Genomic DNA, 17,742 nt, shown 5'->3' on the forward strand with positions numbered 1-17,742 from the left:
AGGAACTACTTCTGTCAGAGTATATTAAATATCTTTGTCAGGAACAAGTCAGTTCTGTTTTGCCCTGCGAGGTGGGACAGAGAGCCCGTATATACGAAAATTGCATTTACCACTTACTGCTTAGCTAATAAAAAAATACATAGCATACGTCGGTGCCTCATTTTTATATTTTTCCTGATACCAGATTCGAATTGACGCAACCCTGACACGAGGGGAAAAACCAAATATATAAACGGTAATTATAAAGTAAAAACCGTAAAGTTGCCATGTAGCAAAGTAGGCAACAAAACACACAGCAACACGTAAACAAGTCTGCAAGTTGTGACCGGAAATGGCGTCAAAATGCTGTTTGAGGTATCATGTGATGCTACTAGCATAAATGGACCAACACTGAGCAAATGTAGCTTAAGTCAAATGGTAATTTAAAACACAGGGGTCAGAGTAATATTGCTGGCGCATGGATATAATGCAAAATAAATGTTGCCATCACCCCAGTTACTCAAGTCAGGTCATAGACCTCAGCTCCAAGTAGGAACCACCAAAACAATACAGAGGACACAAGTATTACAGTTAATGTTTATTTGAGCCAAAACAAGCAAATGCAGTTACACACTGGACTAGAGTACCCGTTAACTATTGCATGTCCCACGTCAGATATCCATGGCGTCGTCGCCGGACGGGCCGGTGGCAGCTTCAGAGGTGGCGTCGTCACCGGACGGGCCGGTGGCAGCTTCAGAGGTGGCGTCGTCACCGGACGGGCCGGTGGCAGCTTCAGAGGTGGCGTCGTCAGAGGACGGGCTGGTGGCAGCTTCAGAGGTGGCGTCGTCAGAGGACGGGCCGGTGGCAGCTTCAGAGGTGGCGTCGTCAGAGGACGGGCCGGTGGCAGCTTCAGAGGTGGCGTCGTCAGAGGACGGGCCGGTGGCAGCTTCAGAGGTGGCGTCGTCAGAGGACGGGCCGGTGGCAGCTTCAGAGGTGGCGTCGTCGCCGGACGGGCCGGTGGCAGCTTCAGAGGTGGCGTCGTCAGAGGACGGGCCGGTGGCAGCTTCAGAGGTGGCGTCGTCAGAGGACGGGCCGGTGGCGTCGTCAGAGGACGGGCCGGTGGCAGCTTCAGAGGTGGCGTCGTCAGAGGACGGGCCGGTGGCAGCTTCAGAGGTGGCGTCGTCAGAGGACGGGCCGGTGGCAGCTTCAGAGGTGGCGTCGTCAGAGGACGGGCCGGTGGCAGCTTCAGAGGTGGCGTCGTCAGAGGACGGGCCGGTGGCAGCTTCAGAGGTGGCGTCGTCAGAGGACGGGCCGGTGGCAGCTTCAGAGGTGGCGTCGTCAGAGGACATGTGCCTCAGCTTCTCCTCAGAGGACAGGGCATCATTTGCCGGAGAACTACCATGGTTTGGAGAAGCTTGGGATTCTACTTCATTGGTCTCTAAATACTCTTGAGAAAAAACAAAAGGAACAGTTGGGTATTCTACAGCAACACATCTGTTCTACACGGTCTAGGCCAAATTGCTAATCGAATTTTGAGCAACATGAAGCCAACAGTTTTCAAAGTATATGTTTCAGGCCGTACCTTCTCTGGTTTGTTTCGCGTCAGACCCTATGGATCGGAGCAAGGCCAGGGCATGCACAATGGAGACGTCATTTGATGACAGCTCTGAAAAATTTAGGTTTAGGTACACAAGCAAAAGGTTTGACAACATTATTTAGACTGAGTTACTCTATGCTGTTGAATGAGTGTCAAACACAGCAGCACCATAGACAGTGACAAAGAACATAGCTAGAAGGGTTGTGGAAAGAAACACTTACCTCCAAGTCTCCTCTGCAGAGAGACTTGATCTTGCTTCTGGGACTTTCCAACAGGGTAACAAGAAACTGAGGAGAAAGTGTTGACAGAAGTTGAGTTCACACAAAATAGCTACATATATTAATAGCAGTGAAGAATAAAAGATGACCAACGCGGAAGATACAGACAGTCAAATATTAATACCCAACTTATAAAGTTAAGCATATTTACCAAACAAATCCCTTAAACATTAGTGAACCAACCTTTGACAACCCCCACAGTCATCACAACGAGCAGCAATTCTCTCACACCTCCCATGATCATGAAAATAGTCTGTGTTATCAACAGGTAATGTCTTCCCATGGCCTGTATGAGGCTTATATAGGCCACTAATGACCGTTTACCTGACAAACATGGCTTAACGATCAATTAACAAGCTTGATTGAGTTGTTACGTTCAGATAGAAATAGACCATGTAGAACACATGTTGATTCTTATCAAGTTGGTGGGCAGGCAATCTTTTCTACTCCATATATTGCATTTATATCTGTAATGATTAACCCTAATGGTCTCAGATCAGCAGTAGAAAGAAGTAGGCCTAATTATTTTAGGTGTAATCTTCAAAGATATTAGGGGGAAATAAACACTGTACCCAAATCCACGTTTTACAATGCTCCTGGGAAATGGGTAGGCCTCCACCTATAGTCCTTCACAGTTTTACAGCTGTGATATATTTATTTATTTACATAGATCACATACATAAATAAATATGATAGCTGTAGGTAGCGTTGAGATAAAATTCCCATATTCTATTGCTACTAACATAAATCCTAATATATCATGTTTTCCTCATTTGCTCTGTAGGAGGTTCGTCATATGAAGGACATTCAAGTGGATGTGACCCCTAACCTGCAATAGGGGCTCAGTGAGGTGACAGACATCCTGTAATGGATCTCCAGCTAGTGTCTGAGGACCTGGAGAAGGCTGTGTCTACAGCTGTGGGGCAGGACAAGCATGGTAACCTAACCTCACTGTATGAAGGATTTTATTGTTATGGATAGTCATCTCCAATCTGTTCAAATATCACTGTTGTTGATAACACACATTACCAAAATGATTCACACTTGTCTTCCTATTTCCACATAATCTGTCATGGTTCCCCACCCCAACAGGGCATAAAACCAACCTCTCTTTATTGCTACTGCTAATACACCCAAATCCAACAGCGTTCGAGTATCTTATTGCTTTTCTTCTAACCCTGAATGGCAACATTTTATCCTAGTACACAAGCATGTCACTTTATCAATCCACACCCACTCTACTGCCGCATGGCCACTGCGGCTGAGACTTTCACCCTCTCGTTACAGGTATAGCAGGTAACCAACCCCACCCGGGTCTTACCCCCTAGGACTTACCCTTTGCAGGTACCTGCCTGCTCGGGCTTACCTTCTGGGACTCAACCTATTCCGGGACTCGACCGGTCGTAATACAATGGGACTACTGAATAAGCTCAGGCTTTCTAGGTTCGTACCCTATAATTGGTTCAGCCTACGACTCTCATCTCCCCAAGATGCCAGAATTAGTGATAACGGGTGTAGGAACTGTGCCTACCTTGTTTCTGTTTCACTGATTCGGAATCTCTAGTTCGACTGCAAATCGCGGTGAACCCTGCTCGCAGTGCCAACTGTTAGGTTCTAATTCTCAGAGTAAAAACTCGACGGACACTATGAATGCTTGAACCAAGTTTATTCTTCCCAGAGGGTCAAGACAGCTGCATTAGACAAAAAACATATTCACACAAGCACTGATATTTAATCCTCTCTCCTATGCTGAGTCTCCTCCTACACATCTAAACAGTCAATGCATCTCTGTTGCTAGACAGAACCTTAGTGATATCTGTTCTTCCTCACTTCATCTGACCTGACCGCTACCCCAAAGTGCTCACTCCTCCCCAACTCAAGGCTGACATGGTGATTGGTACCAGACTGTGTGTCTTCTCATCCCAGAGGATCCCACCCATAGGATGCCTGATGGCTAACAAAAACATATCCTGACATAATGTAAACGTTATACATTAAGCTCTCTCCCTCAGTGACATGAATTCGTAGATTTCATATTCTCAGAACCCAACAGTAGGTTTTAAGGTGTGGCTGCATGTTTGTCGTGGACGCATCGTCACTCTTGATGTTCTTTTTCCAAGTCTGAACTGGCCGGTCTTCTCTTTCCTCGACTAATTGAAACCTCAGGGACAGACATCCTGAACGAATCTGATGTCAGAGCTCCCATCAGCCCTCTACACCTCGCTGTGAGTAAAGCCTACCAGCTCCTGTAGTGGTCTCCATATGACAAATGGCACCCTATTCCCTATTTAGTACACTACGTTTGATCAGATCCTTATAGGCCCTGATCAAAAGTAGTTCACTACATAGGGAATAGGGTGCTATCTGGGATGCAAGCATGGTGTAGATTTTCCACAAGAAGTTGACTGTCCAGACAGACTCACACACCATATTCCGATCTATTCCTGATTAGTGTAAAATACATGCATATTCCACACAGTGATGATGAGGATGATTTCCTTATTTTGCCATTTGAGTTAATCGTAGTTGGCTGTACGCGCTCACACACAGAAAGAGAGGGGGAGGCTTGTTCTGATCTAGGGATGGGGCCATTGAAATACTAGGGATGGCTTTGGTGTGGGATCTAGCATGGAATAGAAATTATGCCCAAATATACCTATTATGATTCCTTATTATTTAATTGATTATAAATTATTCAAATCCATTCTTGTCTCCCCTCCCTTCCCTTCCTCCTAGGCGGTGACTTTTCACGAGGAGTGCAGCACAGTGCCAGCTTCCTGGTTCGGGAAGGTAAGGGGCGGAGCCATGTCCACCTGGTGGCGGCGTCCGGACACATCGGGATACTGGGGTGGCTCCTACACACCGCCCAGTCAGTGTGGACCCTCCCCGTCATCACAGACAACCAGGGCTACACGCCACTACACTTGGCCTGCTACAACGGTATGTACTGGACAGAGGGACAGCGAAGTGGGCCAGAGGCCACAAACAAATACACACATAAACATAGCGTGTCTTAAATCACCACAGCCAGCTTCAGCAGGGCACGAACCGAGACAGTCCGCACAGGAACCTTAAGAGTCCCTCAGACAGAGAAAGAGAAGAGGGAGGGATAGGGGGAGGCACAACAGGCCCACACTCATCCTCTCATACCACCAGGTTCCCTTCCAGCAGATACTGCACTTCAGAGGAACTGCTGCTGCTATACCCCATCTTTACCTTTACCCACAAAGGTCCTAAACGGTAGAAAGTGTCCGGCCAACAGACAGACGCACACCTTATGACGGCAATAACCTGTAGTCCAAGGGGATAGTAGCACTTCACTGAGAGCAAAACAGACAGGGACCAAAAGATGTGGAAGAAGCATTTTCAAAACCTGTTTTGACTGTAGAAATTGGGCTGAGTGTTTGTGCTGAGAAAAGACATAAGGAGTGATGTTTCATTTAAGTTTCATGAGAGTGATTGTCATGTTTATCCGCACACTAAGACAGTCAGAACGCACCTAGCCTCTTGTCTGTAATCCATGTGGGAGGAGGGGAAATCATACATTCTGTATGAACAAATATTTTTATAAAATCATTCATGTCTTTTTTTATTCCCACAGGCTCTGTGGGAATAAAAAAAATGGTAGCATTTGCTCTGATGAGTAATTGTAAAGATTTAATGCATCCCAAAAGGAACCCTATACTGAATAGTACACTACTGTTGAACAGGGTCCATAGGGTTCTGGTCAAAAGCAGTGCCATTTAGGATGCTGGTATGTGAACAACAGGACTTTTTGATGGGACATATTACATTATTAAACCTACCTGTCCTTTGGCCTCTAGAAAGTAAATGATTCATTAATGTATTCTTTCTTGTGATATTTATGTCATCATTTTGTGCCTTCGTTAGTTACTGAGGGGAGGTTAGGAGAGTAGGGGCACCTGTATGAGCGACGAGAGCTGGTTTTACATGTAAGCATTCACTAATAGGAAACCAAGTCAGTTAGGAGAGAAGACTAGTAGACACCCAGCAGAGTAATTGAAATGCAAGTTGTCAACCGTGATATTAGTTAGCACTGACACCATTAACCCCGATTCTAGCAACATCCTCATATGTACCAACCCCAAACACTCAGTTACACAACCATCAAGTTAAAATGAACTAGAACCCATTCCACATCATGTCAAATCAAAATAACATCAAATGTATTTATATAGCCCTTCGTACATCAGATGATATCTCAAAGTGCTGTACAGAAACCCAGCCTAAAACCCCAAACAGCAAGCAATGCAGGTGTAGAAGCACGGTGGCTAGGAAAAACTCCCTAGAAAGGCCAAAACCTAGGAAGAAACCTAGAGTGGAACCAGGCTATGTGGGGTGGCCAGTCCTCTTCTGGCTGTGCCGTGTGGAGATTATAACAGAACATGGCCAAGATGTTCATAAATGACCAGCATGGTCAAATAATAATAATCACAGGCAGAACAGTTGAGTCATCATGCCAGGTAGTCCTGAAGCATGGTCCTAGGGCTCAGGTCCTCCGAGAGAGAGAAAGAAAGAGAGAAAGAGAAAATTAGAGAGAGCATACTTAAATTCACACAGGACACCGGATAGGACAGGATAAGTACTCCAGATATAACAAACTGACCCTTGCCCCCCGACACATAAACTACTGCAGCATAAATACTGGAGGCTGAGACAGGAGGGGTCAGGAGACACTGTGGCCCCATCCGATGACACCCCCGGACAGGGCCAAACAGTAAGGATATAACCCCACCCACTTTGCCAAAGCACAGCCCCCACACCACTAGAGGGATATCTTCAACCACCAACTTACCATCCTGAGACAAGGCCCGAGTGTAGCCCACAAAGATCTCCGCCACGGCACAACCCAAGGGAGGGCGCCAACCCAGACAGGAAGATCACATCACCCCTCCTAGGCACGGTATGAAAGAGCCCTAGTAAGCCAGTAACTCAGCCCCTGTTCATAGGGTTAGAGGCAGGAAGCCAGTGTAGGGAGGCTAGCACTGGAGTAATATGATATATTTTTGGGGTTCTAGTCAGGATCCTATTTAGCACTAACTGAAGTTTATTTAGTGCTTTATCCGGGTAGCCGGAAAGTAGAGCAGTAGTGCATTGCAGTAGTCTAACCTAGAAGTGACAAAAGCATGGATACATTTTTCGGCATCATTTTTGGACAGAAAGTTAGATTTTTGCAATGTTACGTAGATGGAAAAAAGCTGTCCTTGAAACAGTCTTGATATGTTCTTCAAAAGAGAGATCAGGGTCCAGAGTAACGCCGAGGGCCTTCGCAGTTTTATTTGAGACGACTGTACAGCCATTAAGATTAATTGTCAGATTCAACAGAAGATCTCTTTGTTTCTTGGGACCTAGAACAAGCATCTCTGTTTTGTCCGAGTTTAAAAGTAGAACGTTTCCTTATGTCTGAAACACATGCTTCTAGCGAGGGCAATTTTGTGGCTTCACCATGTTTCATTGAAATGTTCAGCTGTGTGTCATCTGCATAGCAGTGAAAGTTAACATTATGTTTTCGAATGACATCCCCAAGAGGTAAAATATATAGTGAAATCAATCGTGGTCCTAAAAACGGAACCTTGAGGAACATCGAAATTTACAGTTGATTTGTCAGAGGACAAACAATTCAGAGAGACAAACTGATATCTTTCCGACAGATAAGATCTAAACCAGGCCAGAACTTGTCCGTATGGACCAATTTGGGTTTCCAATCTCTCCAAAAGAATGTGGTGATCGATGGTATCAAAAGCAGCACTAAGGTCTAGGAGCACGAGAACAGATGCAGAGCCCCGGTCTGATGCCATTAAAAGGTCATTTACCACCTTCACAAGTGCAGTCTCAGTGCTATGATGGGGTCTAAAACCAGACTGAAGCATTTCGTATACATTGTTTGTCTTCAGGAAGGCAGTGAGTTGCTGCGCAACAGCCTTTTCTAAAAATGTTGAGAGGAATGGAAGATTCGATATAGGCCGATAGTTTTTTATATTTTCTGGGTCAAGGTTTGGCTTTTTCAAGAGAGGCTTTATTACTGCCACTTTTAGTGAGTTTGGTACACATCCGGTGGATAGAGATCTGTTTATTATGTTCAACATAGGAGGGCCAAGCACAGGAAGCAGCTCTTTCAGTAGTTTAGTTGGAATAGGGTCCAGTATGGATCTTGAATGTTTAGAGGCCATGATCATTTTCATCGTTGTGTCAAGAGATATAGTACTAAAACACTTGAGTGTCTCTCTTGATGCTAGGTCCTGGCAGAGTTGTGCAGACTCAGGACAAATGAGCTTTGAAGGAATACGCAGATTTAAAGAGGAGTCCGTAATTTGCTTTCTAATAATCATCTTTTCCTCAAAGAGGTTCATGAATTTATTACTGCTGAGGTGAAAGCCATCCTCTCTTGGGGAATGCTGCTTTGTAGTTAGCTTTGCTTTGCGACAGTATCAAAAAGGAATTTCGGATTGTTCTTATTTTCCTCAATTAAGTTGGAAAAATAGGATGATCGAGCAGCAGCAAGGGCTCTTCGATACTGCACGGTACTGTCTTTCCAAGCTAGTCGGAAGACTTCCAGTTTGGTGTGGCGTCATTTCCGTTCCAATTTTCTGGAAGCTTGCTTCAGAGCTCGGGTATTTTCTATATGCCAGGGAGCTAGTTTCTTATGAGAAATGTTTTTAGTTTTTAGGGTTGCAACTGCATCTAGGGTATTGCGCAAGGTTAAATTGAGTTCCTCAGTTAGGTGGTTAACTGATTTTTGTCCTCTGGCGTCCTTGGGTAGACAGAGGGAGTCTGGAAGGACATCAAATAATCTTTGTGTCATCTGTGAATTTATAGCATGACTTTTGATGTTCCTTGGTTGCGGTCTGAGCAGATTATTTGTTGCAATTGCAAATGTAATAAAATGGTGGTCCGATAGTCCAGGATTATGAGGAAAAACATTAAGATCCACAACATTTATCCCATGGGACAAAACTAGGCCCAGAGTATGACTGTGACAGTGAGTAGGTCCAGAGACATGTTGGACAAAACCCACTGAGTCGATGATGAAAGCCTTTTGGAATGGGTCTGTGGACTTTTCCATGTCAATATTAAAGTCACCAAAAATTTGAAGTAGGCTACATAGATTTCATGACTAGAAGCTCAAAAGATGAAAACGTCTTTTTTGTTTGTTTGTACATTTCAATTTGCTATCGTAAATGTTAGCAACACCTCCGCGGGATGCACGAGGGATATGGTCACTAGTGTAGCCAGGAGGTGAGGCCTCATTTAACACAGTAAATTCATCAGGCTAAAGCCATGTTTCAATCAGGCCAATCACATCAAGATTATGATCAGTTCATTGACTATAATTGCCTTTGAAGTAAGGGATATGACATTAAGTAGCCCTATTTTGAGATGTGAGGTATCATGATCTCTTTCAATAATGACAGGAATGGAGGAGGTCTTTATCCTAGTGAGATTGCTAAGGCGAACACCGCCACGTTTAGTTTTGTCCAACCTAGGTCGAGGCACAGACACGGTCTCAATGGAGATAGCTGAGCTGACTACACTGACTGTGCTAGTGGCAGACTGGCTAACAGCCTGCTGCCTGGCCTGCACCCTATTTCATTGTGGTGCTAGAGGAGTTAGAGCCCTGTCTATGTTGGTAGATAAGATGAGAGCACCCCTCCAGCTAGGATGGAGTCCGTCACTCCTCCGCAGGTCAGGCTTGGTCCTGTTTGTGGGTGAGTCCCAGAAAGAGGGCCAATTATATACAAAATTCTATCTTTTGGGAGGGGCAGAAACCAGTTTTCATCCAGCGATTGAGTTGTGAGACTCTGCTGTAGAGCTCATCACTCCCCCTAACTGGGAGGGGGCCAGAGACAATTACTCAATGCCGACACATCTTTCTAGCTGATTTACACGCTGAAGCTATGTGGTGATCTCTGACTGTTTCATCCTAATATCGTTGGTGCCGACGTGGATAACAATATCTCTATACTCGCCAGTTTGAGCTTTAGCCAGCACCATCTTCAGATTAGCCTTAACGTCGGTTGCCCTGCCGCCTGGTAAACAGTGTATGATCGCTGGATGATTCGTTTTAAGTCTAATACTGCGGGTAATGGAGTCGCCAATGACGAGAGTTTTCAATTTGTCAGAGCTAATGGTGGGAAGCTTCGGCGTCTCAGACCCCGTAACGGGAGGAGTAGAGACAAGAGAAGGCTCGGCCTCTGACTCCGACTCGTTGCTTAATGGGGAAAACCGGTTGAAAGTTTGTCGGCTGAATGAGCGACACCGGTTGAGCATTCCTACAGCATTACCCTCCAGAAACCGTGAGAAAGTTGTCCGGCTGCGGGGACCGTGCGAGGGGATTTATACTAACGTTACTATCTGTACTTACTGGTGGCACAGACGCTGTTTCATCCTTTCCTACACAGAAATTACCCTTGCCTAACGATTGCGTCTGAAGCTGGGCTTGTAGCACAGTTGTATCCTCACCGTAAGGCGATCGTTCTCCTGTATGAGTACAGCGACTGCAATTAGAAGGCATCATGTTAATGTTACTTAGCTTCGGCTGTTGGAGGTCCTGACGAACCATGTCCAGATAAAGCGTCCGGAGTATGAGGATTCTGTGTTATGCACTATAGCCCGTTACCATATGTGATTTAATATTATCTGCTGTTGGCTTGTGTGGATGTATGTATGTGTTATGCAACATAGCTGACTTGAACCCTTGTTAACAGTTTCAGGGCCATGGGCCTTTCTCATGATGGAAAAATACATAACATGAAGGCCGGACCTGTGCAATGAGTTGGGGGGGGCACATTCAGAACGTAGTGTTGCGAGAACAGTCTTGTTAGATAACAGGAGCCAGGTGCCTGATAACTGCATATCTACACAGCTACAACGACTGACCGCTGAAGCGCTTAGAGGGCTGGGACCAGCCTCTGCGCCAACAATCAACGATTGGGCGTGGTTTAGACTCACCCAGCCTAGTCTCTACTCTGACAGGCCGGCTCGGAAGCAGGAACTACTTCTGTCAGAGTATATTAAATATCTTTGTCAGGAACAAGTCAGTTCTGTTTTGCCCTGCGAGGTGGGACAGAGAGCCCGTATATACGAAAATTGCATTTACCACTTACTGCTTAGCTAATAAAAAATACATAGCATACGTCGGTGCCTCATTTTTATATTTTTCCTGATACCAGATTCGAATTGACGCAACCCTGACACGAGGGGAAAAACCAAAAATATAAACGGTAATTATAAAGTAAAAACCGTAAAGTTGTCATGTAGCAAAGTAGGCAACAAAACACACAGCAACACGTAAACAAGTCTGCAAGTTGTGACCGGAAATGGCGTCAAAATGCTGTGTGAGGTATCATGTGATGCTACTAGCATAAATGGACCAACACTGAGCAAATGTAGCTTAAGTCAAATGGTAATTTAAAACACAGGGGTCAGAGTAATATTGCTGGCGCATGGATATAATGCAAAATAAATGTTGCCATCACCCCAGTTACTCAAGTCAGGTCATAGACCTCAGCTCCAAGTAGGAACCACCAAAACAATACAGAGGACACAAGTATTACAGTTAATGTTTATTTGAGCCAAAACAAGCAAATGCAGTTACACACTGGACTAGAGTACCCGTTAACTATTGCATGTCCCACGTCAGATATCCATGGCGTCGTCGCCAGACGGGCCGGTGGCAGCTTCAGAGGTGGCGTCGTCAGAGGACGGGCCGGTGGCAGCTTCAGAGGTGGCGTCGTCGCCGGACGGGCCGATGGCAGCTTCAGAGGTGGCGTCGTCGCCGGACGGGCCGATGGCAGCTTCAGAGGTGGCGTCGTCGCCAGACGGGCCGGTGGCAGCTTCAGAGGTGGCGTCGTCAGAGGACGGGCCGGTGGCAGCTACAGAGGTGGCGTCGCCAGACGGGCCGGTGGCAGCTTCAGAGGTGGCGTCGTCGCCAGACGGGCCGGTGGCAGCTTCAGAGGTGGCGTCGTCGCCAGACGGGCCGGTGGCAGCTTCAGAGGTGGCGTCGTCGCCAGACGGGCCGGTGGCAGCTTCAGAGGTGGCGTCGTCGCCAGACGGGCCGGTGGCAGCTTCAGAGGTGGCGTCGTCGCCAGAGGACGGGCCGGTGGCAGCTTCAGAGGACGGGCCGGTGGCAGCTTCAGAGGTGGCGTCGTCGCGGACGGGCCGGTGGCAGCTTCAGAGGTGGCGTCGTCAGCCGGACGGGCCGGTGGCAGCTTCAGAGGTGGCGTCGTCGCCGGACGGGCCGGTGGCAGCTTCAGAGGTGGCGTCGTCGCCGGACGGGCCGGTGGCAGCTTCAGAGGTGGCGTCGTCGCCGGACGGGCCGGTGGCAGCTTCAGAGGTGGCGTCGTCGCCGGACGGGCCGGTGGCAGCTTCAGAGGTGGCGTCGTCGCCGGACGGGCCGGTGGCAGCTTCAGAGGTGGCGTCGTCGCCGGACGGGCCGGTGGCAGCTTCAGAGGTGGCGTCGTCGCCGGACGGGCCGGTGGCAGCTTCAGAGGTGGCGTCGTCGCCGGACGGGCCGGTGGCAGCTCAGAGGTGGCGTCGTCAGCCGGACGGGCCGGTGGCAGCTTCAGAGGTGGCGTCGTCAGCGGACGGGCCGGTGGCAGCTTCAGAGGTGGCGTCGTCAGAGGACGGGCCGGTGGCAGCTCAGAGGTGGCGTCGTCGCCGGACGGGCCGGTGGCAGCTTCAGAGGTGGCGTCGTCGCCGGACGGGCCGGTGGCAGCTTCAGAGGTGGCGTCGTCGCCGGACGGGCCGGTGGCAGCTTCAGAGGTGGCGTCGTCGCCGACGGGCCGGTGGCAGCTTCAGAGGTGGCGTCGTCGCCGGACGGGCCGGTGGCAGCTTCAGAGGTGGCGTCGTCGCCGGACGGGCCGGTGGCAGCTTCAGAGGTGGCGTCGTCGCCGGACGGGCCGGTGGCAGCTTCAGAGGTGGCGTCGTCGCCGGACGGGCCGGTGGCAGCTTCAGAGGTGGCGTCGTCGCCGGACGGGCCGGTGGCAGCTTCAGAGGTGGCGTCGTCGCCGGACGGGCCGGTGGCAGCTTCAGAGGTGGCGTCGTCGCCGGACGGGCCGGTGGCAGCTTCAGAGGTGGCGTCGTCGCCGGACGGGCCGGTGGCAGCTTCAGAGGTGGCGTCGTCGCCGGACGGGCCGGTGGCAGCTTCAGAGGTGGCGTCGTCGCCGGACGGGCCGGTGGCAGCTTCAGAGGTGGCGTCGTCAGAGGACGGGCCGGTGGCAGCTTCAGAGGTGGCGTCGTCAGAGGACGGGCCGGTGGCAGCTTCAGAGGTGGCGTCGTCAGAGGACGGGCCGGTGGCAGCTTCAGAGGTGGCGTCGTCAGAGGACGGGCCGGTGGCAGCTTCAGAGGTGGCGTCGTCAGAGGACGGGCCGGTGGCAGCTTCAGAGGTGGCGTCGTCAGAGGACGGGCCGGTGGCAGCTTCAGAGGTGGCGTCGTCAGAGGACGGGCCGGTGGCAGCTTCAGAGGTGGCGTCGTCAGAGGACGGGCCGGTGGCAGCTTCAGAGGTGGCGTCGTCAGAGGACGGGCCGGTGGCAGCTTCAGAGGTGGCGTCGTCAGAGGACGGGCCGGTGGCAGCTTCAGAGGTGGCGTCGTCAGAGGACGGGCCGGTGGCAGCTTCAGAGGTGGCGTCGTCAGAGGACGGGCCGGTGGCAGCTTCAGAGGTGGCGTCGTCAGAGGACGGGCCGGTGGCAGCTTCAGAGGTGGCGTCGTCAGAGGACGGGCCGGTGGCAGCTTCAGAGGTGGCGTCGTCAGAGGACGGGCCGGTGGCAGCTTCAGAGGTGGCGTCGTCAGAGGACGGGCCGGTGGCAGCTTCAGAGGTGGCGTCGTCAGAGGACATGTGCCTCAGCTTCTCCTCAGAGGACAGGGCATCATTTGCCGGAGAACTACCATGGTTTGGAGAAGCTTGGGATTCTACTTCATTGGTCTCTAAATACTCTTGAGAAAAAACAAAAGGAACAGTTGGGTATTCTACAGCAACACATCTGTTCTACACAGTCTAGGCCAAATTGCTAATCGAATTTTGAGCAACATGAAGCCAACAGTTTTCAAAGTATATGTTTCAGGCCGTACCTTCTCTGGTTTGTTTCGCGTCAGACCCTATGGATCGGAGCAAGGCCAGGGCATGCACAATGGAGACGTCATTTGATGACAGCTCTGAAAAATTTAGGTTTAGGTACACAAGCAAAAGGTTTGACAACATTATTTAGACTGAGTTACTCTGCTGTTGAATGAGTGTCAAACACAGCAGCACCATAGACAGTGACAAAGAACATAGCTAGAAGGGTTGTGGAAAGAAACACTTACCTCCAAGTCTCCTCTGCAGAGAGACTTGATCTTGCTTCTGGGACTTTCCAACAGGGTAACAAGAAACTGAGGAGAAAGTGTTGACAGAAGTTGAGTTCACACAAAATAGCTACATATATTAATAGCAGTGAAGAATAAAAGATGACCAACGCGGAAGATACAGACAGTCAAATATTAATACCCAACTTATAAAGTTAAGCATATTTACCAAACAAATCCCTTAAACATTAGTGAACCAACCTTTGACAACCCCCACAGTCATCACAACGAGCAGCAATTCTCTCACACCTCCCATGATCATGAAAATAGTCTGTGTTATCAACAGGTAATGTCTTCCCATGGCCTGTATGAGGCTTATATAGGCCACTAATGACCGTTTACCTGACAAACATGGCTTAACGATCAATTAACAAGCTTGATTGAGTTGTTACGTTCAGATAGAAATAGACCATGTAGAACACATGTTGATTCTTATCAAGTTGGTGGGCAGGCAATCTTTTCTACTCCATATATTGCATTTATATCTGTAATGATTAACCCTAATGGTCTCAGATCAGCAGTAGAAAGAAGTAGGCCTAATTATTTTAGGTGTAATCTTCAAAGATATTAGGGGGAAATAAACACTGTACCCAAATCCACGTTTTACAATGCTCCTGGGAAATGGGTAGGCCTCCACCTATAGTCCTTCACAGTTTTACAGCTGTGATATATTTATTTATTTACATAGATCACATACATAAATAAATATGATAGCTGTAGGTAGCGTTGAGATAAAATTCCCATATTCTATTGCTACTAACATAAATCCTAATATATCATGTTTTCCTCATTTGCTCTGTAGGAGGTTCGTCATATGAAGGACATTCAAGTGGATGTGACCCCTAACCTGCAATAGGGGCTCAGTGAGGTGACAGACATCCTGTAATGGATCTCCAGCTAGTGTCTGAGGACCTGGAGAAGGCTGTGTCTACAGCTGTGGGGCAGGACAAGCATGGTAACCTAACCTCACTGTATGAAGGATTTTATTGTTATGGATAGTCATCTCCAATCTGTTCAAATATCACTGTTGTTGATAACACACATTACCAAAATGATTCACACTTGTCTTCCTATTTCCACATAATCTGTCATGGTTCCCCACCCCAACAGGGCATAAAACCAACCTCTCTTTATTGCTACTGCTAATACACCCAAATCCAACAGCGTTCGAGTATCTTATTGCTTTTCTTCTAACCCTGAATGGCAACATTTTATCCTAGTACACAAGCATGTCACTTTATCAATCCACACCCACTCTACTGCCGCATGGCCACTGCGGCTGAGACTTTCACCCTCTCGTTACAGGTATAGCAGGTAACCAACCCCACCCGGGTCTTACCCCCTAGGACTTACCCTTTGCAGGTACCTGCCTGCTCGGGCTTACCTTCTGGGACTCAACCTATTCCGGGACTCGACCGGTCGTAATACAATGGGACTACTGAATAAGCTCAGGCTTTCTAGGTTCGTACCCTATAATTGGTTCAGCCTACGACTCTCATCTCCCCAAGATGCCAGAATTAGTGATAACGGGTGTAGGAACTGTGCCTACCTTGTTTCTGTTTCACTGATTCGGAATCTCTAGTTCGACTGCAAATCGCGGTGAACCCTGCTCGCAGTGCCAACTGTTAGGTTCTAATTCTCAGAGTAAAAACTCGACGGACACTATGAATGCTTGAACCAAGTTTATTCTTCCCAGAGGGTCAAGACAGCTGCATTAGACAAAAAACATATTCACACAAGCACTGATATTTAATCCTCTCTCCTATGCTGAGTCTCCTCCTACACATCTAAACAGTCAATGCATCTCTGTTGCTAGACAGAACCTTAGTGATATCTGTTCTTCCTCACTTCATCTGACCTGACCGCTACCCCAAAGTGCTCACTCCTCCCCAACTCAAGGCTGACATGGTGATTGGTACCAGACTGTGTGTCTTCTCATCCCAGAGGATCCCACCCATAGGATGCCTGATGGCTAACAAAAACATATCCTGACATAATGTAAACGTTATACATTAAGCTCTCTCCCTCAGTGACATGAATTCGTAGATTTCATATTCTCAGAACCCAACAGTAGGTTTTAAGGTGTGGCTGCATGTTTGTCGTGGACGCATCGTCACTCTTGATGTTCTTTTTCCAAGTCTGAACTGGCCGGTCTTCTCTTTCCTCGACTAATTGAAACCTCAGGGACAGACATCCTGAACGAATCTGATGTCAGAGCTCCCATCAGCCCTCTACACCTCGCTGTGAGTAAAGCCTACCAGCTCCTGTAGTGGTCTCCATATGACAAATGGCACCCTATTCCCTATTTAGTACACTACGTTTGATCAGATCCTTATAGGCCCTGATCAAAAGTAGTTCACTACATAGGGAATAGGGTGCTATCTGGGATGCAAGCATGGTGTAGATTTTCCACAAGAAGTTGACTGTCCAGACAGACTCACACACCATATTCCGATCTATTCCTGATTAGTGTAAAATACATGCATATTCCACACAGTGATGATGAGGATGATTTCCTTATTTTGCCATTTGAGTTAATCGTAGTTGGCTGTACGCGCTCACACACAGAAAGAGAGGGGGAGGCTTGTTCTGATCTAGGGATGGGGCCATTGAAATACTAGGGATGGCTTTGGTGTGGGATCTAGCATGGAATATAAATTATGCCCAAATATACCTATTATGATTCCTTATTATTTAATTGATTATAAATTATTCAAATCCATTCTTGTCTCCCCTCCCTTCCCTTCCTCCTAGGCGGTGACTTTTCACGAGGAGTGCAGCACAGTGCCAGCTTCCTGGTTCGGGAAGGTAAGGGGCGGAGCCATGTCCACCTGGTGGCGGCGTCCGGACACATCGGGATACTGGGGTGGCTCCTACACACCGCCCAGTCAGTGTGGACCCTCCCCGTCATCACAGACAACCAGGGCTACACGCCACTACACTTGGCCTGCTACAACGGTATGTACTGGACAGAGGGACAGCGAAGTGGGCCAGAGGCCACAAACAAATACACACATAAACATAGCGTGTCTTAAATCACCACAGCCAGCTTCAGCAGGGCACGAACCGAGACAGTCCGCACAGGAACCTTAAGAGTCCCTCAGACAGAGAAAGAGAAGAGGGAGGGATAGGGGGAGGCACAACAGGCCCACACTCATCCTCTCATACCACCAGGTTCCCTTCCAGCAGATACTGCACTTCAGAGGAACTGCTGCTGCTATACCCCATCTTTACCTTTACCCACAAAGGTCCTAAACGGTAGAAAGTGTCCGGCCAACAGACAGACGCACACCTTATGACGGCAATAACCTGTAGTCCAAGGGGATAGTAGCACTTCACTGAGAGCAAAACAGACAGGGACCAAAAGATGTGGAAGAAGCATTTTCAAAACCTGTTTTGACTGTAGAAATTGGGCTGAGTGTTTGTGCTGAGAAAAGACATAAGGAGTGATGTTTCATTTAAGTTTCATGAGAGTGATTGTCATGTTTATCCGCACACTAAGACAGTCAGAACGCACCTAGCCTCTTG

At 48.3% G+C, this 17,742-nt stretch overlaps 1 protein-coding gene across 1 annotated transcript; it reads right to left on the reverse strand.

Moving 5' to 3' along the window:
* Positions 1-562: 562 nt before the first annotated feature.
* Positions 563-14,548, reverse strand: LOC116369943 (polysialoglycoprotein-like). The gene is made up of 7 exons (XM_031819623.1): positions 14,416-14,548; positions 14,176-14,241; positions 13,942-14,025; positions 12,658-13,806; positions 12,072-12,395; positions 11,579-11,966; positions 563-1,332 (listed from the first exon to the last, which is right to left on the reverse strand). The coding sequence occupies exons 1-7, from the start codon at positions 14,513-14,515 to the stop codon at positions 651-653; spliced, it is 2,793 nt and encodes a 930-aa protein (XP_031675483.1). The 5' UTR covers positions 14,516-14,548; the 3' UTR covers positions 563-650.
* Positions 14,549-17,742: the final 3,194 nt, after the last annotated feature.

This window comes from Oncorhynchus kisutch, unplaced genomic scaffold (assembly GCF_002021735.2).
Source record: "Oncorhynchus kisutch isolate 150728-3 unplaced genomic scaffold, Okis_V2 scaffold2342, whole genome shotgun sequence".
NCBI classification, from domain to species: Eukaryota; Metazoa; Chordata; class Actinopteri; order Salmoniformes; family Salmonidae; genus Oncorhynchus; species Oncorhynchus kisutch.